At 52.4% G+C, this 23,666-nt stretch overlaps 2 protein-coding genes and 1 pseudogene across 3 annotated transcripts in view; 2 read left to right on the top strand and 1 right to left on the bottom strand.

The window, feature by feature from the left end:
* The window catches only part of LOC103783902 (fer-1-like protein 4), a 51,960-nt gene extending 45,149 nt beyond the window's left edge, over nt 1-6,811 (top strand). The window contains exons 34-43 of the mRNA XM_034947140.3: nt 323-450; nt 632-802; nt 1,551-1,705; nt 2,565-2,725; nt 3,612-3,697; nt 4,913-5,011; nt 5,187-5,428; nt 5,921-6,204; nt 6,289-6,389; nt 6,493-6,811. Coding sequence (XP_034803031.2) covers nt 323-450; nt 632-802; nt 1,551-1,705; nt 2,565-2,725; nt 3,612-3,697; nt 4,913-5,011; nt 5,187-5,428; nt 5,921-6,204; nt 6,289-6,389; nt 6,493-6,682 — 1,617 coding nt within the window. The 3' untranslated portion in view covers nt 6,683-6,811. The remainder of the gene's footprint in view (nt 1-322; nt 451-631; nt 803-1,550; nt 1,706-2,564; nt 2,726-3,611; nt 3,698-4,912; nt 5,012-5,186; nt 5,429-5,920; nt 6,205-6,288; nt 6,390-6,492) is intronic.
* Nucleotides 6,812-7,929: 1,118 nt separating this feature from the next.
* Nucleotides 7,930-23,630, bottom strand: ERGIC3 (ERGIC and golgi 3). 2 transcript variants are annotated; one of them, XM_003831857.4, is made up of 14 exons: nt 23,390-23,547; nt 23,182-23,252; nt 22,975-23,062; nt 22,634-22,753; nt 18,054-18,147; nt 16,883-17,048; nt 16,692-16,749; nt 11,178-11,192; nt 10,488-10,519; nt 9,431-9,527; nt 9,289-9,353; nt 8,451-8,587; nt 8,311-8,366; nt 7,930-8,135 (listed from the first exon to the last, which is right to left on the bottom strand). In XM_003831857.4, exons 1-14 carry the CDS (start codon nt 23,475-23,477, stop codon nt 8,056-8,058), a joined length of 1,167 nt encoding a protein of 388 aa, XP_003831905.1. In that variant the 5' UTR covers nt 23,478-23,547; the 3' UTR covers nt 7,930-8,055. The 2 variants fall into 2 exon arrangements, with proteins under 2 accessions (XP_003831905.1, XP_003831904.1); XM_003831856.6 differs by lacking the exon at nt 11,178-11,192 and having other exon boundaries at nt 23,390-23,630.
* LOC134729671 (large ribosomal subunit protein eL36-like) lies at nt 20,822-21,467 on the top strand (annotated as a pseudogene).
* Nucleotides 23,631-23,666: the final 36 nt, after the last annotated feature.

Below are 23,666 nucleotides of genomic sequence, written 5' to 3'. Positions count from 1 at the left end.
CATCTCTATTAAAAAAATTCATAAATTAAAAAATAAGTCAAACCATATAGAAAGTTATGAGTTGAATAGTAAGTCCGTTATACATCTTTCAAAATATTGTTTCATTACACTTTTTGTTATACCTATTTGTATGACTTAACTATTTCATAACTAATTGAAAATAAAAGTCATCTTGTCCAACCTCTCCATTAGCTCCTCACAGTGGGAGATCTCTCCTTGATAACTTCCTGCTTTCACCCAATGGGAAATTAGGTCCTACAAAGGTAACCTTGGGTTATCATAATGACGTTTCTCTCAGTTCCACTCCATGCTGTTCCCCTAGGCTACCAACCTGGCTCCTGCAGACCCCAATGGCAAAGCAGACCCTTACGTGGTGGTGAGCGCTGGCCGGGAGCGGCAGGACACCAAGGAACGCTACATCCCCAAGCAGCTCAACCCCATCTTTGGAGAGTGAGGCTGGGCCCTGTGGGGTGGAAACGGGGTAGCTGCAGGAGCATCCAGCCCTGTGGCCTTGTGGCAGCTGGCCTAGGGATGGCAAGGGAATGGACAGGGGATGCTGACACACCTGCCTCCTCCCCAGACCACCTCCTGGAGCATGGAAATGACCTCAGTCCCTCTCCCTCCTTGCCAGGATCCTGGAGCTAAGCATCTCTCTCCCAGCTGAGACGGAGCTGACGGTCGCCGTATTTGATCATGACCTCGTGGGTTCTGACGACCTCATCGGGGAGACCCACATTGATCTGGAAAACCGATTCTATAGCCACCACAGAGCAAACTGTGGGCTGGCCTCCCAGTATGAAGTGTGGGTCCAGCAGGGCCCACAGGAGCCATTCTAAGTTTCTGGCCAAACACATTCAAGCTCACATTCCCTTTTGTGTCTCCAGATCCTATGATTTCATGGAAGGGGACCCTCCCACCCACCGCCACTGCCAACCAAGACATAGCTCAGTGGTCAAGACTTGGGCTTGGGAGTCGGGATCCTGTAACGAATGTCACTTGACCGCTTTCTTTTTTTTTTTTTTTTTTTGAAACAGTCTCGCTCTGTCTCCCAGGTTGGAGTGCAGTGGCACGATCTCGGCTGACTGCAACCTCCACCTCCTGGGTTCAAGCGATTCTCCTGCCTCAGCCTCCCCAGTAGCTGGGATTACATGCATGGGCCACCATGTCCAGCTAATTTTTATATTTTTAGTAGAGACAGGGTTTCACCATGTTGTCCAGGCTGGTCTTGAACCCCTGACCTCAAGTGATCCACCCACCTCTGCCTCCCAAAGTGCTGGGATTACAGGTGTGAGCCACCATGCCAGTCCCACTTAACCTCTTCAAGTCTGTTTTCTCATCTGCAAAACAGAGGTAATAAGATCAGTATCTTCTTAATGGAAGCACCTGGACTACATTTTTTTCATTCATTATTATCATAAATGAGGACTAACCTGTCTCCCGTTGGGAGTTTTGAACCTAGACCTCATGTCTTCATGACGTCATCACTGCCCCAGGCCCAACTGTGTCCCTACACCAGCCCCAGCTGACGCATCTTCCTTTTCTGCCTGTAGAGATGGTTACAATGCCTGGCGTGATGCATTCCGGCCTTCGCAGATCCTGGCGGGGCTGTGCCAACGCTGTGGCCTCCCTGCCCCTGAATACCGAGCCGGTGCTGTCAAGGTGGGCAGCAAAGTCTTCCTGACACCACCGGAGACCCTGCCCCCAGGTATCAGCCCCTTTCTGTTCAAGCAAGATGTTGGTAGAACAAGGTACAGGGGGCCCAGTCTTGTGTGCTCCCCAAAATAACCCATTGCTTCAGCAAGTAGATGTGAATTTGGTTGAGTAAGGACGAGGTTCTTGGGTATTAGGGAGGAAACAGTCTTTATTGGTGAGTGTGAGATTCCCCCAAAGAGCCAAAGTGGACCCATAACTAATCAAGTTCCCGGAACACAGAGGTCCCATACAGCGTCCCATATAACAGAATGTGGCTGCAGAATTAAATGGCTGGAGGCTTGTTTTTTATTTATTCATTTTTTTGAGACAGGGTCTTGCTCTGTCACCCAGGCTGGAGTGCAGTGGTGCCATCTCAGCTCACTGGAGCCTGGACCTCCCAGGCTCAAGTGATCCTCCCATCTCAGCCCCCTGAGTAGCTGGGATTACAGGCACGTACCATCACGCCCACCTAAGTTTCTTCTTTTTTTTTTTTGGTAGAGATGAGGTTTCGCCATGTTGCTCAGACTGGTCTCAAACTCCTGGACTCAAGCAATCCTCTCATCTTGGCCTCCAAAAGTGCCCGGATTACAGGCATGAGCCAGTGTGCCTGCTCTGGTGGCTTATTCTCTAAATAGGGTCTAGACAAAGGTGGCAGTACCTCCAATCCCACTGTCCCACTGACTGCTGGCTTTTCACTGGGCAAAGTTACAGCAGCGTCTCCCACTTTTTGTGCATTACAGAGCTGCTTTCCTAGTCCACAGGGCTTTATCCAACACAGTGGCTTCCCCAGCTTAGAGCTTCTGTGGTGGGGGAGGGCGGGAGGAGAGATGGAAACTGTGTGGAACCCTAAGCTCACACACCTCTTGTTTCAGGCAGCAGCAGCCCCACAGTGGCGAGCGGGGACCCTGAAGAGGCCCAGGCATTGCTTGTGCTGCGGCGCTGGCAGGAAATGCCGGGTTTTGGGATCCAGCTGGTACCCGAGCATGTAGAAACCAGGCCTCTCTACCATCCCCACAGCCCAGGGCTGCTGCAGGTGAGGGAGGGCTCAGCACCCAGGCCCAGAATCACAAGACTCTTAGAATCTCAGGACACCCACCTGATCCTGGACCCTGGGCCCCCAGGACAGCCTTTCCCCAAGATGTCCACCTGGGTGCCACCTGCAGCTCCTGACTGCAGCTCCTGTTGCTGGTCCCTGTGTCCCTGCTCATCTTGGACTTCCATCCTGGACCTCCATCCTGGACCACACCTTCACCCTGACCCTAGTCCTACAGGATCCCCACCCCTGGGGCCCAAGACTCAGATGTGGGGTTCCTAACCTGACCTCCCCCCAGATCCCTAAGATCTGGACCTTGGAACACCAGATATTACTTTTAATCTCAACTTCCCCTTCTGGAACCTCATTTTTTTTTTTTTTTTCCTTTTTGACATGGGGTCTCACTCTGTTGCCCAAGCTGGAGTGCAGGTGCATGATCTCGGCTCACTGCAGCCTCCACCTCCCAGGCTCAAGTGATCCTCCTACCTCATCCTCGGGAGTAACTGGGATCACAGGCATCTGCCACCACACTCGGCTAGTTCTTGTATTTTTTGTAGAGACAGGGTTCCGTCATATTGCCCAGGCTGGTCTCAAACTCCTGAGCTCAAGTGATCTACCCTCCATGGACTCCCAAAGTGCTGGGATTACAGGCATGAGCCACCGCGCCCAGCCTGGACCTCATCCTTGAACCCCTAATCTAACCTTGATCCTGGAACCCACACTTCAGACTCCACCTTCATCCTCATCCCCCAGGATCTACCTGACCCTGTCATTTTGACCCTAGCTCTTTTCTCCACTTGGGGACAAGGCACGGCCTGTGGCCATAGGGCTGTCAGGGAAGGTTGGGAGCCTGGCAAGACCCTCCAGCCTGGTCCTGTCCCCCCAGGGATCTCTTCACATGTGGATTGACATCTTTCCTCAAGATGTGCCTGCTCCACCCCCAGTTGACATCAAGCCTCGGCAGCCAATCAGGTGAGAGTTCTGTCGCCTCCTCCCAAGGCGGGTGCACATCCTGGTCTACCTGTACAAGGCTCCTCTGAAAACCCGGGTCCCCAGTGAAGCAGGCAGAGGTTGCTCATCACAGGCTTTTCAGTTAGGTGTCATTAAATTCCCTGTTATTCATAAGCATTGCAAGTCAAGTGTCTCTTGTAAATTGAGTCCAAGTACCTTTTGGTAAGCCCCCTTCCCACCTAAGCTCATCTGAGTGGAGTTGTGTGTGGGTCACAGCCACTTCACACAGGGCTGAATGCAGATGCTCAGATATCAGCAGCCTGTCACTTTCTGCCTCTGGGCTCTGCTTTCCTTGGTGTCACTCTCAGGGAGCCCTCTGCAGGGCTGGGGGCAAAGTGGCATCTAACAGTGCGAGGCTTACATCTCAGCCAGGCCACTTGAGCAGAAACAAACACCTCTTTCCCAGTTACAGCAAAAGCCTCAGGGCTGACTCAGTAGACCAGCTTGGGTCAAATGCTGTGCCCTGAAGAAGCAATCATTGTGGTCAGGGGGCTGTAATACTCGAATTGGCCAGTCCAGTGATGTCTCCCCCATCCCGTCCAGCCAGGGAGGGAGGGGCCTGCCCGACCAGAATTCCATAGATTGACAGTGGTGGTGGGGAGGGGTGGTTGGGGTGGGGGTGGCTCACCAGCAGAAAATCACGGTGCTGTCAACAAATGAGGGGAAATTGATGCTGGGCTGGAGAAAACAGCTATCCAGGCAACCCCATGGCCCCCAAAGACAGGGCTATATGCGGGTAGGGTCCAGAGTGTCGCAGCCCTCCTGTCCCTCAGGCGCTGTATGCTCCCGTCCCCCATCTCTCATCCTCCCTCTTCTCCCTGCAGACTGGCTTTCTCTGTTCACTCACTTTTCTACATCCCCAAACTCTGGCTTGTGGTGGCTCCAGCTTTGCATCTGATGCCACACCATGCAACGGTAGAGCGCCCTGATTCTAAATTCACGGGAAGGAGAATCTCGCTGGCCCCACAGACCATTCCTGGGGCCATCTGCTGTGGCCAGGGTGGTCAGTGACACCTGGGGCTTCCCTTCATGGGACCACAGGCATTGGATTCCCCTGCTGGGCACACAGGTGCCCAGTGAATGTCAGTGGCCCCGGCCCAGGTCCCTCCTGCTTCCTGCAGCCCCTTTTAGGGCCCCACGCGAGAGTCTGAAGCCACCCCCTAATGTGCCCCCCAGCTATGAGCTCAGAGTTGTCATCTGGAACACGGAGGATGTGGTTCTGGATGATGAGAATCCACTCACCGGAGAGATGTCGAGTGACATCTATGTGAAGAGGTAGGCTGCCGGCCGGGCGGGGCAACGGCGGTGCACTAGGGGGATTGCAAATGGGTGTGGGCCCTCGGGCTGAGTCCAGAGCCCCGACCCCAGGCCCTCCGTGGTGCTGAGAGCGGGGTGAGGAGTGGGTTCTCCATGTAGCTCCAGCCCTGACGCTCACCTACCCCGGCCCCAGCTGGGTGAAGGGGTTGGAGCATGACAAGCAGGAGACAGACGTTCACTTCAACTCCCTGACTGGGGAGGGGAACTTCAACTGGCGCTTTGTGTTCCGCTTTGACTACCTGCCCACGGAGCGGGAGGTGAGCGTCCGGCGCAGGTCTGGACCCTTTGCCCTGGAGGAGGCTGAGTTCCGGCAGCCTGCAGTGCTGGTCCTGCAGGTCTGGGACTATGACCGCATCTCTGCCAATGACTTCCTTGGTATTACACTGCTTAGCCTTCCCCACCCTCAGCCCCTGCCTCCAGCCCTCACCTCCACCCCTGCCTCCAGCCCTCGCTTCCGTCCCCCAGTTCCCTACTCTGACCCAACCTTGAATCTTGGGATTTTGGACCCGAGGTGTGAAACCTTTGCTTTCTGGCCTAATTACTGAGTTAATTAGGCCTAGACCACAGTAACCTCCATTGCCACCCAGAGTCTCTGATTCAACTCTGATTTGACCCTAGCTTGTCACCCTGACACCAACTCCACAGCCTTTGGTCCTTGGCACTCTGATCCCGACCCTTGGCCCTCTTCCACTGGGAAGTAGCAATGGGTGGACCGCTGGGCTGTGGTCTGGGTGGTCTATAGCTGTGGCCTGACCACACACTGCAACTTTCAATGCCCCAATTTACAACCTTGGTGTGTTGCCTCCTCACCCCTGGCACAATGAGACTTTGATCCCATGCCTAATCTGGTGTGCTCTGGACTTGCAGGATCCCTGGAGTTGCAGCTACCAGACATGGTGCGTGGGGCCCGGGGCCCCGAGCTCTGCTCTGTGCGGCTGGCCCGCGATGGGGCCGGGTCGAGGTGCAATCTGTTTCGCTGCCGCCGCCTGAGGGGCTGGTGGCCGGTAGTGAAGCTGAAGGAGGCAGAGGACGTGGAGCGGGAGGCGCAGGAGGCTCAGGCTGGCAAGAAGAAGCGAAAGCAGAGGAGGAGGAAGGGCCGGCCAGAAGACCTGGAGTTCACAGACACGGGTGGCAATGTGTACATCCTCACGGTGGGTGCCCGTGGGCAGAGGCCAGGCTGAGCTGGGGCCTGAGCCCGCCCTCTGCTCCCAGTGATGCAGGAGTGTCCTTTTCAGGGCAAGGTGGAGGCAGAGTTTGAGCTGCTGACTGTGGAGGAGGCCGAGAAACGGCCAGTGGGGAAGGGGCGGAAGCAGCCAGAGCCTCTGGAGAAACCCAGGTGAGTCAGGCACCGGGGCTGGGGCCACAGCCTGGGCCGATGGGGAGGTGGGGGTGGTCAAGGGGCTTCCTCCTCATCCTGACACCACTCTTCTCCTCAACAGCCGCCCGAAAACTTCCTTCAACTGGTTTGTGAACCCGCTGAAGACCTTTGTCTTCTTCATCTGGCGCCGGTACTGGCGCATCCTGGTGCTGCTGCTGCTACTGGTGCTGCTCACCGTCTTCCTCCTCCTGGTCTTCTACACCATCCCTGGCCAGATCAGCCAGGTCATCTTCCGTCCCCTCCACAAGTGACTCTCGCTGACCCTGGACACTCACCCAGGGTGCCAACCCTTCAATGCCTGCTCCTGGAAGTCTTTCTTACCAATGTGAGCTACCCCAGAGTCTAGTGCTTCCTCTGAATAAACCTATCACAGCCACTGACCTGTGATCACGTGCTATGCAAGGCTGGCTCCAGGTGGCAGAGAACAGAGATGTTCTTGGGTGACCTCAGGTGCTGGGGACTTGAAGAATGCACAGGGATGGAAGGCTGCCCCCATCCCCACCACAGGGAAGAAAAGGGCCCCGGCAGCTGAGTTATCACACCCACTCCACCACTGCTCCCGCTCCTGCTGGTGGCCAGGTCCCTCTCACCTAATCTGTTTCTGGCTTCCACCACTCCAGGACAGCTAAGGACCTGACGGACTCCATTAACCTGTCCATTCCTCACCATCCCTGAGAGAGGCTTCCATCAGAGCTGGATCTCGGGTCTGACTCCAAAAGTTCTGCTGTCACTACCTGACTTCGCTTCCTTTCCCCTCTCTCTCGCTTTTCCCCTGCCACAGTCTTGCATCAACATTCGAGACATGATCTGATAAACTGACTGGCTGTTTAGGTACCCCTGGTTCCCTAGGCTGTGGACTGGTGAGGTTGCTGGGCCCTGGTTCTCCACATGGATCCAGAGTTCTAATGGGAAACCCTGATTAGGCTCCAAGCCAGGGGTCTGGTGCTGGCTCTGCTCCAGAATGGCCACTGCTACTTTCGCACCTCAGTGTTCAGTTTTGCTTCCATCTAGGAGACTGCAGAGGACCTGGAGGGATTCCTCTCCGCAGTGAGAGCCAGCGCGGGGTTTGGCACAGTGGGATCAGTGAGTGTGACAGGATCAGGTGTATTGAGCCCAGGGTGGCGGAGAGCGGCCCCAGCTTTACCCATCAATGAAGAAGTGGCAAGCCCCAATATGCACTCAGGGCCCTGAATTAGTGGCCTGGGGTTGATCACTCATGAACCTGGGGGCCACGGTGGCTCCAGGAAGCTCACGCTGAAAAGGTGCATCTGAGCCCTAGGGCTGAACCCGAGAGGCCTGAGGACCACAGTGGAGGAGGGACCCAGGACAGGGCTGTGGGCTGGACATGAGTCTGGTGTGAATAAACCCCGGTTAACTAGGGGATGCCCATGTGGGGCTCCCGAGGGCGCTGGGCCCCGATCCATCAGTCACAATTGCCTTCAATGAGTGGCCAGGATGAGGCTCTGGCCACGGCAAGGATCACACGGAGCCCAGTGAGTACTATCACAATTAACAGATTTATCAACCTGGGGCTGGGGCTGACCGAGGAGGTGGAGGGTGACAGAGGCTGGGGGACAACCACAGGCCAGGGAGAAAGAGGAGACAGAGGAAGCACCGAGGGTGACTACGTTGTCTTCCCTAGATCAATTTTCTTCTGGATGGCTCGTGCTGAGTGGTAGATGAGCGAATCGATGAGTCCAGCCACTGGGAGAGAGACAAGGGCTGGCACTGGCCCACTGGGGGCCTTGGCTTTTGACGCTGAGAGCCTTGTCACTTAACTGGCCAGGCCAGCATCTGCCCCTTCACCCCCAACCAAACCTGGGGCACCCAGGCTTTACCCTCCCCACCCCACAGCTCACAGACGCTGTGGGCCTCTTACCTGTGAACATGCCCCCAATGATGGCGCACACACCTGTCAGGAAGTGGGTGAAGGACCTGGTAGAAGGAGAGGGTGGGCTCAGCAGGCATCCTCCTCCCTCAGGCCCAGGCCCCCAGAGGCCGCTTTGCCCCCATCCTCACCTGTGCTTCTCCGTCAGCTTCACCATCATGGGCGAGAGCTCATAGAGGACGAAGACTCCGGGAAGGCCTTGGTCACCCAACAGCCCATTGGCAACCTTCTCATGTCTGGTCACAGAGAACTGATTTGTCCTCAGTACCTGGGGTGGGAGGGGAGCCTGGGCCAGGGCTAGGGCTAGGACCTGGCTCCAGCCACCATCAGCCCCACCCCTGCTCCTTCCCCTTTCCTGTTGAGCCTTGGCCGTGTAGGGAGAGAACACAGCACCGTGCTAGTGGCCCGCACTGCAAGGCCTGGCCCGCCAGACCCCCTCTCCTAGTCTTGGCCTCAGCCTTCCCTTCCAGGTGCCAGCTCTTTATAGTTTACCTATCCTGGCAGCATTTGGTGGGTGTTCTCACGGGGGTCCAGGCTGAGAAGCAGCTCTCCAAAGATGCACCAAGGCTGAACTGACTTCCTCTGCCCTCAGCCCCTCGCACCCTGCCACTCTGCTGAGATGCTGCTCCACAGGCCAGGGCAGCCTTGGGAGTGGGTACACAGAGACTTGCCTTGCCTAACCCCCAGCCCAGGCAGACCACAGAGAACAGTGAGGCAGGCAGACGGTGGGCACCGGAGGAACGGATAGAAGCGGTGAGGGCAGCAGAAAGAGCAGGCGCTTTAAATCTGACAGCCCCAGGCCTGCACTCTGCCTGGGAGGGCAAATCCCTCACCCTCTCTGTGCCTCAGTCTTTTATTGGCCATGTGAGGACGAGGCAGCTTTCACTCCCCAGGCTGACGGAACAAAATGCAGGAACTCCAGTGCTTGGCACCGCGCAGGAGACTCTGGTAGGGAGCTCCCTGACTCACCTCTCCGTCCACCTTCATGTACACAGTGGGCACCACCTTCACAAAGTACTGGAACATCATGGAGGCTGAGGGGAAAACAAAGCACTGGGTGTGGGTGCCCGGCCGGCCTTCTGCGGCTGGGGGCTGCCTCCCGGGCTGGTACCTTGGGGCGCAGTGACATTGGTGTGGTCCAGGGGGTTCACAATGCCTGGATAGTCCTCCCCAAATGACAGGTGCTGGATGTAGTGGGTCATGTTGATCTGCAAACAACACCATCCAGAGCTCATCCAAAGCTCTGATGACAGTAGCAGACAGGGACACCTGGGTCCGTCTGCGGAGATGTGGGAGGAAGGGGAGGCTATGGTCCTAAGGGGACAACCTCCCCGAGATAAGAATCCCCCATTCCCTACCTAGAAACTCCTCCTTCCACAGCCTGCAAACTCCTGGGGTTCCAGATTTTTCTTTTTTTTTTTTTTTTTTTTTGAGACAAGGTCTCACTCTGTTGCCCAGGCTGGAGAGCAGTGGCATGATCTTGGCTCACTGCAGCCTCGCCTTATTCAAGCGATTCTCTTGCCTCAGCCTCCTGAGTAGCTGGGATTACAAGCATGAGCCACCATGCCTGGCCAGGTTCCAGATTTCTTAAAATACCAGCTTCACTTGTACGTTAGGCACACAGAGTAGCAGGTGCTGGCTTTGCCTGGAGGCCTAGGCTGGAGGCTGTGAACCCCCAGATGCACTCCCTTCCTGCTCCCTTGTGTATCAGACTCAGACACTAGAAGGATCTTTCCAAAAATGCACATCTGATTATGTCGTGATCCTGCTTAAAGAAGGCCAACAGCTTTCCACTGTTCTCATGAGAAAGACGTGATTCCTCAGCGTGGCCTCTGAGTCTGGTGTGGTCTGGTCCCTGCCGACTTCTCCAGCCTCACCCATCCACACCTGCCCCGCAGTTCCTTAGAAGGGCCATGCTCCCGCCTGACCTTGCGCTGAGGCTCTGTCTGTCTAGGATGCTCTTATCCAACCCCAATCTTGCCCCTAGCCTGCTCAGAGTTCAGTTCAAAAGTCACTCTCGCTTAACCCTCAGGCTGGATCCCCATTCAGAACATGGTGTATTTTTCTATATGCACTACCCCATCCCAGGATGTTCCTACAAGGAAATGAAGGCAGCAACCAAGCCTCCCACCCCCACCTGCCCTCCATGGTTTCCATCTGGTACGTACGTTGTCAAGGCCAAAGCTCTGCAAGTCATGGACTAGGAGAGAAGGGAGAAGGCAAGGGAGAAGGCGTCATTAGTAGGAGCAGCACTGGCCTCCTCCTTCCTCTCCCTGGACTGCAAACCACCTGTCTTCTCTGACCCCTCATTCCTTCTCCAGCCTGGCACCTCCTGGTCCTGCTTAAGGACAGCCAGAAAGGGCAAGCCTTGGGCCTGTGTGAGAGTTCACGCCCTCCTCAGGAGTCATTAGAACAGACCCTGGTTCCTCCCTGACGTCCACAGGGAACTCTATGCCTTGACTACCACCATGGCCCTGCCTGCATCTCCGGAAACAAAACCCACTGACTATGGGCTCTCACTAACTAGAGCTGATGGCAAATCACTGAACCTCAAAGTGAGGTGGGATCTGAGAATGCCATCCACACTTTCCCTGCCTCCACCCTCAAAGCTCCCCAGAAGAAATCCCATGGGGACCCTGTACCAACTGTTCCAGAACAATTTATTCCTGCCCTCTAGCCTCAATCCCTCCTGCTACAAGGAACCATACTTCAAAGATACATCCCAGACCTTTGTACAGTCACCCAGCAGCCAGGTCAGAGGAGACCCAATCACAGCCCCATCCAACCTCCCCCCATTCTGGTAGGGCAGGCTGCCCCAGAAGTAGGGGTTTGGCCTCCGTGGGGGCAGGGCCACTTACTCTCCACAGCATGTACTGCAGCATGGGGGAGGGAGGAGAGAGAAGAAAGATTCAGAGCTTCACAATGAGAACTATGACAGCAAGATATGTTGCAGGAGGGAAGACTGGAACATTCAGCCTCAGCAACACAGTCTGGCCCCAGCTAACAAGCCTCCTTCTGGGCCTCTCCTCAAGAGTGAACTAATCTGGCCAGAGAGGAGCAAGATAGTGGCCTAGGAAGGACAAGAGGCCTAGAGCTCAAAGAGCCAAGTTCCTGACTGTGTGGCCTTGGGCAAATCACTTGCCCTTTCTGGGCCTCAGTGTTCTCCTTTGCAAAGGGCTGTCCTAAGGATCACGTGGGATCTAAGATGGAAAAATACTTGTAAACTTTACACTGTAAGAGATTATTACCCACCCCGGCCCCAATCAACAAGGATGTTAGAAACTCACTCCCAGGCCTCAATTCAGCCAGATCTCTGGCCTTGGGCAACTGTACCTTTGCATTTATACATCCTTCCAAATACAGAGCACCCCCGGCCCGGGGATCCACAAGTCTAACAGTCCCAGGCCAAGAGGCTGCCACTCTGGCTGTGTGTCTACTGAGTGCCCGCCAGACCTTGTGCCAACAGCTTGACACTGATCATCTTCCTACCCTCCCAGCAAGACCCTTTTCTCCCAGCTTCCTCCAGAGTGAAGAGGGGGTCCCAGAGCTCTGCAGGGTCCTCCAGCCCCCACACTGGCCCCTCCCCAACACAGCCCCACCCCCACAGATTGCCCTGAAGACCAGCAGAGCTACCCTCCAGGAGGCCCTTTCTTCCTGTTCACTTCAACCATTTTGAGAGGCCATCTTCATACCCTGGGCTCTGTCACTGTGCGGCTCTGTCCATCCTTTACTGTGACACCAACTCCCACCTTTCCCAGCCCTGCCTTCAACCCCTGGGTTCCTCTTCACTTTCTTGCTTCAGCCTGGCTCTTCCTTTCAGGCACTAACTCCCTGGCATCCCCTCAACGCGCGACTATCTTCTCTCCATACACAACCTCTTCCCTGGCCTAAAGAGAAGTCTTTTTTGCTCCTTACTGCCACTTCCAGATCACTTTCCCTTTATCTGCCTTAAAAATGCACAATGGCTCACATCTGTAATCCCAACATTTTGGGGGGCCAAGCGGGAGGATCACTTGAGCCCAGGAGCCTGGGCAACATGGCAAGACCCTGTCTCTGCAAAAAAAAAAAAAAAAAAAATTAGCCAGGCATGGTGGCATGTGCCTGTGGTCTCAGCTCCTTGAGAGGCTGAGGTGGGAGGATCTCGAGTCCAGGAGGTCAAGGCTGCAGTGAGCCAAGATTGTGCCATGGCACTCCAGCCTCAAAAAAAAAAAAAAAATCCCCAGCTTTGAAGCTCAGGGCAGAGCAGCCCTGCTTGTTTCAGTCACCTAGATATCGATATGGAACCTCCAGAACAGTTTTCCCATGCCATTTTTCAACAGCTTGGGCAACTGCCTGTCACTCTCTCCTGTACTACCTCTGTCACACTTTCTAGTGATTTCCATATCCACGTAGATGATCCTTCCAGTACCCGGGCCTCCCAGTTCCTGGACATCCTTTCCTCCCTGATCTTGTGCTCTGCCTACCTGAGCCACTTGCTCTGTTGGCCATTCCCTAAACTTTGTCATTAACAAAGCCCCTTCTGTGACTTCAATTTCAAGCAACTCATGCTCCACCAGCTTTCTAATTTCCTCCAGTTCCCCAATTCCAATAACTTGTTGACACTACACTCAGGACTTGTAGTCCCTTTTTCCTCCTGCCCCCTCACTGGCTTCCCCACATCCTGTCTTTCCTCCTTTCCTAGCTCATATGCTGTGGTCCAGAATCAAGGTGAGTTCTTTACATATTTGATTCCCTCACCTTTGCAGGCACCTGGCAACACCAAACCCCAGGCAATTGCAATGTTCTGTTGACTGAGTCCATTCCCACACAGACAACCACGCTGACCGCTCTCTTTACATTCACAGCCGCAGACTCCAGGGAGGCCCTAGTGCTGCATCAATCCTACTCAATCTCCCCAGTCCACGCACTCTTCCACCCCCAAGTGACCAGTCACATCTTTTCTTCTTTCAAATCTCCAACACCTCCTTCCCTCTCTCCTCATTCTCAACTGAGGACCTTCCTTCCTACAACATGGAGAAGACGGGAAGACTCAGAAGAGACTCTCCATGTACTTCTGCCACCCCAGCTACCACCCTACCTGTACCTACAGAGCCTGCCCTTCCTCCTGGTGCTAAGTTTGGACTTTCCACATGTGTAAGGCACTAGATTCTGTCTTCTTTCTCCTTCTCCAGGACTTCACTCCGGTCACTGTCTCGTCTCTGGAGCATCACTTATGCTCTTTAGTCGATAATTTCCAACAGCATATTAACATTCTGCTACATCACCCTCCTTAGAAAAGCCTCCCTCGACTCCACATTTCCCTCTAGCTTCAGCTCATGCTCTCTCCTCCCCTAGGCAATTTCCACTATAGAGCTGTCAATACTCGCTCCAACTCCTCCCCCATTCCCTCCTGAACCCACTCTAGGGTGGTCCTATCACACCCTTAAATGACTCAGTCAAGGCTATAAGTGACTGTTGCATGTACATGCCATGGTCAATTCCCGCTCGACATCCAGAAGCATCTGATGTGGTATTTGAAACACCCGTCCGTGGCTGGCAGGATGCCACACTCCCGGCTTACACTCCTCCTCTAGTCTCCCCTACCAATTCCCCCTGTCACCCTTGGCCTCTAATGTGGGAGGCCTGGCACCCAGCCCTTTGAGCTTCCCTTCTTCTCCATCTGCCCTCACCTCCAGGGTGATTTCATCCAGTCCCACAGCTCTATACACATGCTGATGATGCCAACATCTGCATCTCCAGGCAAGTCCTCTCCCTGAACTCCAGGCTTGAATGGAAAACTTACTTGACACCTTGGGTGTCTAGAAGGACACCCAGATGCTATTGGTCTGAACACATCAAAAGCCGAATACCAGCTGTACGATCCCATTTCCGAATATCTAAACCTGCCCTGAGTCTCCCTCATCTTGCTAAATGGCAACTCCATCCTTTTTTTTTTTTTTAATGGAGATGGAATCTCACTCTGTCGCTCAGGCTGGAGTGAAATGGCACGATCTCGGCTCCCTGCAACCTCCGCCTCCTGGGTTCAAGCAATTCTCCTACCTCAGCCTCCCGAGTAGCTGGGACTACAGGCGCACGCCACCACGCCCGACTGATTTTTTGCATTTTTTAGTAGAGACAAGGTTTCATCATGTTGCCCAGGCTGGTCTCAAACTCCTCAGCTCAGGCAATCCACCTGCCTTGGCCTCCCAAAGTGCTAGGATTACAGGCAACTCCATCCTTCTTACTACTCAGGTACAAAACTTTGGAGGCGTCCTTGACTTTTTCCTTTATCCCTCATGCCCATCAGGAACTCTTCTCAGCTCTACCTTCAAAATACATCCAGAAGCCAGTCACTTCCCACCACTTCCACTGCCACTCTGGGCCGTGCCCCACCATCTTTTGCCTGGATTGATCACTGCAACCGCCTCCTAATGGGCCTCTCTGATTCTGTCCTTTCCCCTGCCCAGTCTTGTCCACAGAGCAGCTGGAGAGCTTTTAAGTCAGATCATGCCTCACCTTCTTCAGAGCCCTACAATGGCTTCTCATCTCATGCAGAGTAAAGGCCCAAGTCCCTACAATGCCCCTGCAAGCCCTGCATGATATGGCCCTGTGACCTCTCTTTATTTATTATTATTTTTTGAAATGGAGTCTCACTCTGTTACCCAGGCTGGAGTACAATGGCGCAATTTCAGCTCACTGCAACCTCCACCTCCCAGGTTCAAGAGATTCTCGTGCCTCAGCCTCCCGAGTAGCTGGGATTACAGGCGTGTGCCACCACACCCAGCTAATTTTTGTATTTTTAGTAGAGACAGGGTTTCACCATGTTGGCCAGGCTGGTCTTGAACTCCTGACCTCAGGTGATCCACCCGCCTTGGCCTCCCAAAGTGCTGGGATTACAGGTATGAGCCACTGCACCCGGCCTCTCTCACTTCATTTCTAAGCATGCTCCTCTGCTCCAGCCACTCTAACCTTCTTACTGTATCTTGAACTTGCCAAGCACATTCTAGCCTTAGGAATTTGCATTTACTGTTCTCTCTGCTTGTAACACTTCCTCCCCAGACATCCACATGGCTGGCTCCCTCACTGTCTTCAGGTCTTTGCTAAAATATTACCTCATCAAAGAGTTTGTCCCTGACCTCCATATTTAAAATAGGACCCTCACTGCCCTACCCTAGCCCCTCCCCATTACCACCTTTATCCTGCCTTGTTTTGGTCCATATGACTTAACAGCATCTGATATACCATATACAGATGCTCCCTGACCTACACTGGGGTTACGTCCCAATAAACCCATTGCAAGTTGAAAATATTGTAAGTCGGCCAGGTGCGGTGGCTCATCCCTGTAATCCTAGCACTTTGGGAGGCCGAGGCGGGCAGATCACTTGAGGTCAGGAGTTCAAGACCAGCCTGGCCAACATAATGAAACCCCATCTCTACTAAAAATACAAAACTTAGCTGGGCGTGGTGGCACGCACCTGTACACTCAGCTACTCAAGAGGCTGAGGTAGGAGAATCACTTGAACCCAGGAGGTGGAGGTTGCAGTGAGTCAAGATCACGCCACTGCACTCCAGCCTGGGCGACAGAGTGAGACTCTGTCTCAAAAAAGAAAAAGAAAATATCGTTAAGTGAAAAATGCATGTAATACCCATCATGAAGTTAAAAATTGCAAGCTGAACCATTGTTAATTGGGGACTATTTATATTTTATATACTTATTGTCTATTTCTTTACTAGAATGTTCTGAGGGCACAGACTGTTCACTACTGTACCCTTAGCAACTAGACTAGTAGGTGATTACTAAATATTTTGTGAATGCATGAATGAACAAATGAATGAGAATAAATCTCATTTGTTCACCCCAACAGCCCTGTGAGTGGGTACTATTATCATCATCCCCATTTTACAGAAGAAGCAACTAAATAGGGCCCAAATATGACATAGCTCAGGTGTGGCAGAACCTGTGCTCCAACCTAGCTCTGCTTCTCCCAAAGCCTCATGCACAGGTCATTGTCGGACACGGAGGGGGGCTACTATTTCAACAAGCACCTACCACAAGCCAGGCTCCGTGCTATCATCTTTAACCTGCACACACACCCTGTGAGATAAGTGCCCTCATCACCATTTTATAAAGTAGAAAACAGGAGTCAAAAAGATTAAGAAACCTTCTCAAAGTCACACAGCCAGTAAGGTCTGAAACTGGTATCTGAATGCAGGCAGTCTGGCTCCTCGGCCTGTGCTCTTAGCCACTGTGCTAAACTGCTGCCCTGAGATGAAGGCCTGCTCTGGCCAAATGGTTGCCCAAGACAAATGAGCAGCAGGCAGAAGAGGACCACTCAAGCTCACCAAGAAGGTGGCCAGCATCTAAATCTCCCCAGCTAGTGCAGATCACTCACCGTGCACATGGGACTGCTGGAAGCTCTTCCCAGGGGCAAAGTGGAAGTTTCCGGCCACCTGTAAGGAACATTCTCTCTCATTCACTGGCTGTGTCCTCCTTTTGCCTACTCAGGGCCTGAGTGGGCCCTCGGTTCCCAGTGGAGCTTGCCCAGCCCCGCTGGCCCTATCTTGTCTTGATTCCTCCTGATACCTTATTGACTTCCAAGAAGCCATACACCTGGCAGCCTTCATTCTTCTGCTCCTGCATCTTCTGGCTGAAGCCCTCTCGCCGGCACTGCTCAATAGTATCTGGGTTCTTGAAGGCCCAGCCTCGACGGCGATATGCCTCCCGCACATCTTCACAGGTGTTACAGCACCTGTAGGGCAGGGAGTGACGGTGAGAGTGTTAAAGAGGCATAAGTCCAGTGCTGGCATCTGGGGAAATAGAGCCCGAGCAGCTCTGCCTGCTATTGAAGGCTCTGCTAGCCTCATCCCTGACCACCAAACATTCTCCAAATGTGTTTCCTCAGTGGCAGAAGGACTGTTTTCTTTTTTTAATTTTTAAAATTTTTTTAGAGATAGGGTCTTGCTATGTTGCCCAGGCTGGTCTCAAACTCCTGAGCTCAAGTGATTCACCTACCTCGGCCTCTCAAAGTGCTACGGATTACATGTGTAAGCCATTGTGCCCAGACTAGGACTGTGAAAAATACATATTCCCATTCTGTTTGAGGCGATGACAAGTTTTAGGACAGAGAGTGATGACTGCATGACACTGTGAAGATACCTAATGCCACTGAGTTGCACACTTAAAAATGGTTAAAATGGTAAATTTTATGTCACATATTTTTCCACAATAAAAAAAAATTTAAGTACACATTCCCAGGCCCCACTCCAGACCTGCTGAATCAGTCTTGCAGAAGTCAGGGTCTGGGAAACAGCAGCAGTTATCAGATACTGAGGGTCTAATAATCTGGGCTGGGCCTTCCACCTCAGTGCTTTACACACAGTATACAGCTAATCCATATGTGACTCTTACGAGAAGATGTTATTATCATCCCTCTTCACATAGAGAGGTTACATGGCTTGGCCCAAGGAGACAGGGGTAGAACCCAGGTAACTGGACTCCAGAGACCACCTCTGAACCATTTCTCTAGGTGGAAGAGCAGAGACCACTTCAGCTTCATCTCTAGGTCTGCAGCTCCCAGATAGGGCCTGGTTACAAAGCCTCAGTCACTTGCACCAGGATCAATGACAGAGGCACATACCCCGCCCACTCTAGATTCTTGGTCTGACCTCCCCACCTGCCACAGTCTGACTGAGGCTGAGGCTGACTGACAGATGGCGCCCGATGGGAACCCTGCTCCCGCTCCCCTCCAGCTCACTTGATATCTTCTGCCTCAGCACCATAGCAGCTCTCACAGCGATCAGGGTCCAGGGAGTCAGGGTCAAACACCGTCACCTCGACTTTCCCAAGCTCTAAGGGGAGGGGAGAAGCAGAGGCATCAGCTGGGGCCAGACACAGTGAAATCGGTGGCCCCAGTCTGCACAAGCCCTTTGCTTAGGGATAATAAAAGTTATAATAACTAATATTCATATAGTACATGCTACGGGTCAGGCATTAAGCACTTCTACACACATATCAATTCTTTTAATAAAAGAAACAGTAAGAAAACAGTCAACAGTAAATACTGAACATTAGCTGTGTACAGATCACTGTACTTCACAACCATCATCTCATTTCATCCCCACAATGACTCTTTGAGGGTGGCGGTAATTATCCCTGTTTTATTGAGAAGATGTTGAGGCTCACTGATGAGAAGTGACTTTGCCCAATGCAACCGAGGAAACAGATTTCAGCTAATTCCAACGTGTATGCCACTAACCTCTTGCCATGGTGCTTCTCCTCACACCTCTCCCTCTGCACCGGCTCCTTGCCTCACTCTAGTCACCCCATCATAACTGGTGATTTCCATAATGAATACTGACCTCCCAACTCATGATAATCTTTTGATTTTGCCATCTCACCTCAGCTACCCATTTTCATACTCATACCTAGATCCTGTCACTGCCAATAACTGCAAATCTTCCAAAATTCAACTTCAAGTGTCTGAGTCTTCAACTACTTACCCTTATTTTCCAAGTTCACTATTTAGTACCCGAAATCCACCAATTCTTTGACACTGCTGACACTATCATGTCCTCACTTCCCTTCTGAAATCCCATGGTCCACTGTAATTATTCTCTTGCACATAACCACAACTCCCTGTTCCTGTCGTCTTTCATTTACAAATCCAGCAAAACCCACACCCTGGTTCCATTCAACTCTCTGTACCTACTTCTTTCCTGAAGCTCCCTTAGGACTGCCTGGCAATTCCACTTCATTTCTCTAATCAGTTCACTCTCCCACCCTCTAAGGTGACTTAGACCTTCTCCTCTCTCCTTAGACTCCCAAAACCCCCTCCTCTTTCTTCACTTAGCTAATGTCCTTGCTTTCAATTTCCACTAAGAAAAGAGAAGCAACAGAACTTCACTTGCTCTCACCACCAAACCCACCATCTCACCACTTTCTCCTTCAGATCCCACTCCATTTCTCAGCTCTCCCTTACAGTGAAACTCCCAAGTCACCTATAGGTAATGTCTCCACTTCCTTTATTGCTCTTTGATCCGATTTTCATCCTCAACAGTATCAAAATTGTTCCTTTCAAAGTCTCCAGGAATCTCTTTGTTGCTAATTTCAATGGTCAATTCTCACTCTTCATTTTACTGGACTATCAGTAGCTTCTGATACAACTGCTCACTCTCTCTTCTTGAAACTCTCTCCACTTGGCTTTTGGGACACCTCTTTGGTTCTTCTACGTCAATGGCTAATCCGTCTCAATCTTCCTTCCTATCCTGACTTTTAAATATTGGAGATACCCAGGGTACAGGCCGTAGACCTATCCTCTACCTACATTGACTCCCTAGGTTTTCTTAGTCCAGTTGTTTAAACTACCCTGTACCTGCTGATAACTCCTCTAAATTCTAGACTGGTACATCTAATTGCCTCTTAATATCACCAGAGTATAAAATAGGAACCCCAAATTTAACATACCCCAAACCTGAGATTCCTCTTTCCTGCAAATCCTGACCTTACTCTGTGGAAGCTAGTTTCCAAGATGTCCTCAATGATCCCCACTTCCTAGTATTCACACCCTTATGTAGTCCTCTCCCACAATGAGTAAGGCTGACCTGTGTAAGCACTAGTATATTGCAGAAATGATGGTGTACAACTTCTGAGGCTGGGTCATAAAAAAGGTTACACGTTTTTTTGTTGTTGTTGTTGTTGAGACGGAGTTTCACTCTTGTTGCCCAAGCTGGAGTGCAGTGGCGTGATCTCAGCTCACTGCAACCTCTGCCTCTCTGGTTCAAGTGATTCTCCTGCATCAGCCTCCTGAGTAGCTAGGATTACAGGTGCCCACCACCACACCTGGCTAATTTTTTTTTTTTTTTTTGTATTTTTTAGTAGAGATGGGGGTTTTACCATGTTGGCCAGGCTGGTCTTGAACTCCTGACTTCAGGTGATCCAACTGCCTCAGCCTCCAAAAGTGCTGGGACTACAGGCGTGAGCCACCATGCCCGGCCAAAGGTTATGGTTTCTACTTTGTTCTCTCAGCTCACTTGCAAGATCCAAGTGGGGGAAGCCAGTTGCCGTGATATAAGGACACACAAGCAGCCCTACTGAGAGGCCCATGTGGTGAGGCACTGAGGCATCCTGCCAACAGCCCTATGAGTGGTGAGCCCTTTAAAAGCAGATCCCCTGCTGGGCGTGGTGGCCCATGCCTGTAATCCCAACACTTTGGGGGCCAAGGCGGGTGGATCACCTGAGGTCAGGAGTTTGAGACCAGCCTGGCCACGATGGTGAAACCCTGTCTCTACCAAAAATACAAAAATTAGCCGGGTGTGGTGGCAGGCACCTGTAATCCCAGCTACTCAGAAGGCTGAGGCAGGTGAATCACTTGAAGCCGGGAGGCAGAGGTTGCAGTGAGCTGAAATCGCACCATTGCACTCCAGCCTGGGTGACAGAGCGTGACTCTCAAAAAAAAAAAAAAAAAAGTAGATCCCCGCGAGGCACCAGCCCTTCTGCCACAGCTGCCATTGGAGAGCAGCAGCCATGGCTCTGTGCTACCCACTATGGCCGTGTGCCTTCACAAGGGCCACAAGATGACCAAGAACATGAGCAAGCCCAGGCACAGCTGCCGCCGCGGGCGCCTGACCAAACACACCAAATTCATGTGGGACATGATTCGAGAGGTGTGTGGTTTCGCCCCATATGAGCGGCACGCCATGGTGTTACTCAAGGTCTCCAAGGACAAACGGGCCCTCAAGTTCATCAAGAAAAGAGTGGGGACACACATCTGCACTAAGAGGAGGCAGGAGGAGCTGAGCAATGTCCCAGCCATCATGAGGAAAGCTGATGCCAAGAAAGACTGAGCCCCCTGTCCTGCCCTCTCTCTGAAATAAAGAACACCTTGACGAAAAAAAAATAAATTTAAACAACAAATAAGTAGGCCAGGCACAGTGGCTCATGCCTGTAATCCCAGCACTTTGGAAGGCTGAGGCGGGTGGATCACGAGGTCAAGAGATCAAGACCATCTGGCCCAACAAGGTGCAACCCCGTCTCTACTAAAAATACAAAAAATTAGCTGGGCATGGTGGCACAGGCCTGTAATCCCAGCTACTCGGGAGGTTGAGGCAGGAGAATCACTTGAACCTGGGAGGCGGAGGTTGCAGTGAGCCAAGATCGCGCCACGGCACTCCAGCCTGGGCGACAGAGTGAGACTCTGTCTCAAGATAGACAGATAGATAGATAGATAGATAGATAGATAGATACATAGATAGATAGATAGATAGTAGATTCTGCAGTGCCCCATCAATCCTTAGATGACTGCAACCTCGTGAGATACCCTAATCCCGAATCACCCAAACAAGCCACTCCTAAATTCCTGACCCAGGGAAACTGAAAAAACACATTTTTATTGTATCAAACTACTAACTTTTGGAGTACTTTGTTACACAGCAGTGGATATCCAATAGCCACTCCTCCCTCCCACCAAAAAAACCTTCTCCTCCAGTCATCTCCATCTCAAGTCATTCATTTGCTCAGGCTGAAAGCGTTGGAATCAACAACCATGACTTTGCTCTCCTCCACTCCACATCCAGTCCTATAGCAAATTATGTTGGTTCCACTGGTGTCCTGCATTAATCTGCTGAAACAACGAATGATAAAACTCCCCACCAGAGTAATCTCTAAGGTGTTAGAAATCCCAGCTTTGAGGACAGTTTTGCTGTGGTGGGAAACTGAGTTAACGGAGGCATTGGGAAGCCACCAAGATAAAGGAAAGGAAGGTAAAAGTGGGTACCCACTCTGTACCAGGCATTTTACACATATGACTTCATTTGATCTTACAATTCCATGTGGTTGGTACTACTGTTTTATCACCACTTTCTAGCTGAAGCTCACAGACTGCAGGAGACAAAGCTAGATGTGAACCCAGGCAATCTGACTTGAGAACCTAAATTCTCATTAAACCACCTGCATTCCAAAGGGGAAGAGCATTAAGGGCTGAATTAAGCCAATGGGCTGGGAAAGCAAACACTCAGAGAAGCCTGGGTCCATCTAGACACTTCTACCAAGGCAAGAGCACATAAGACCTATCTTCAAACCTCTGGTATTCAAACTACCATCTGCAGGTATTGAGGACCTCTGAGAATAATAGCCAGGTAGATTACCTGACTCGATATGTATAGAGGATTTTAGCTCACTCTGACTCTTACTAGCTGGGGGACCCTAGGCAAGTCACTTGACTTCTCTAGCTCTTAGTTGTTTAATGTATCACTATGCCTGTCACAGTTCACTTGCTAGCAGATAGGCTTGGGTACGTCCAGCTTTGGGATCTGAGACCCGGCCCCCTCCCCTGGTTACCATGCCGCTCAGCCTCTGAGCTCACGGGGATGCCATCTTTATCTAGTCGTTGCTTGAACAGGTTGTGTTCCACATCCAGCTGCTGTTCTCCGGCCACATCCATGGCATCAATACTCAGATCTGGAAGCACGAAAATCAGGCTAAGGTACTGGGACCCTAGTGACAAGGGGATGTGGGTTTTGGAGGGGAAGGGGATACTGGGCCTGTCTTGGGGCAGAACGGGATTAGGAGAAGGAGGTTGTCCTGGGGTCCAGTCCAGAACCTAAGGGTGGAGGTGTGAATCTGGCAGCCCACATGAGAACCCTGGGTCTCTCCAGTCCCACCCATGGTGAGGTACTCACAGGCACAAGGCATGTGCGGAAAAAGTACATCGATGTTGATCTTCAGTTTATCTCCCCGCGATTTGTCCACGTAGAGCTCAGGATGCACCTGGGGCAGCGCTACCTCAGTAAGACTTGGCCCCAAACCTCTCCTTCCCCACTCCCACCCCTAAAGGTCCTACTCCTAGAATGCAAAGCCCCGCCCACGCACTAAGCCCCGCCCCTTACCTCCGTGGTGAGGTAATACTGCAGCTCGGACAGGAACAGTAGCAGCATGAGAAGGCCACTGACAATGGTCACTGCAGGACAAGGGGCGAGGGTCAGAATGGCCTCGAATCCGCTCCCTCAGACACCGGCAGGCCAGTCAGAGTCCAGGAGCCCGGGCTAAGCTCTAGGACGCCCCCCTCCACGCGACCCCGGCCCCGCTGCGGCCTACCGGTGGCGCCCCCGCAGGTCTTGACCCGGAAGTCCTCCAAAGTCTTGGGGTAGGCATCGAACTGCTTCAGCTTCCCCAGCGCCTCCATGGGGACCGGCCGGAAAGGGGACGCCAGCCGGCCCGCCCCTACAGACTCCCTCTTCCGGCCTGGAGCCACGCCCCCCCCTTTTTCCTCACGCAGGCGCAGCAAACCGCACGCTTGGCCCCACCTTTAGCCGCGTTCTCTTACAGGCGGCCCCGCCCAACGATGCTGCCACGCCCCCTTGCGCGGGTAATT

This window comes from Pan paniscus, chromosome 21 (genome assembly GCF_029289425.2).
Source record: "Pan paniscus chromosome 21, NHGRI_mPanPan1-v2.0_pri, whole genome shotgun sequence".
NCBI lineage: Eukaryota > Metazoa > Chordata > Mammalia > Primates > Hominidae > Pan > Pan paniscus.
This window is presented reverse-complemented; position numbering and strand designations above follow the sequence as displayed.

Excerpts from the sequence above, each read along its gene's own strand:
- ERGIC3 (XM_003831857.4), bottom strand. The coding sequence starts at position 23,477 with ATGGAGGCGCTGGGGAAGCTGAAGCAGTTCGATGCCTACCCCAAGACT. Across the intron at positions 22,754-22,974 it reads TCCGCACATGCCTTGTGCCT|ATCTGAGTATTGATGCCATG; the intron begins GTGAGTACCTCA and ends TCGTGCTTCCAG. Across the intron at positions 16,750-16,882 it reads GCTTCTTGGAAGTCAATAAG|GTGGCCGGAAACTTCCACTT; the intron begins GTATCAGGAGGA and ends TGTTCCTTACAG.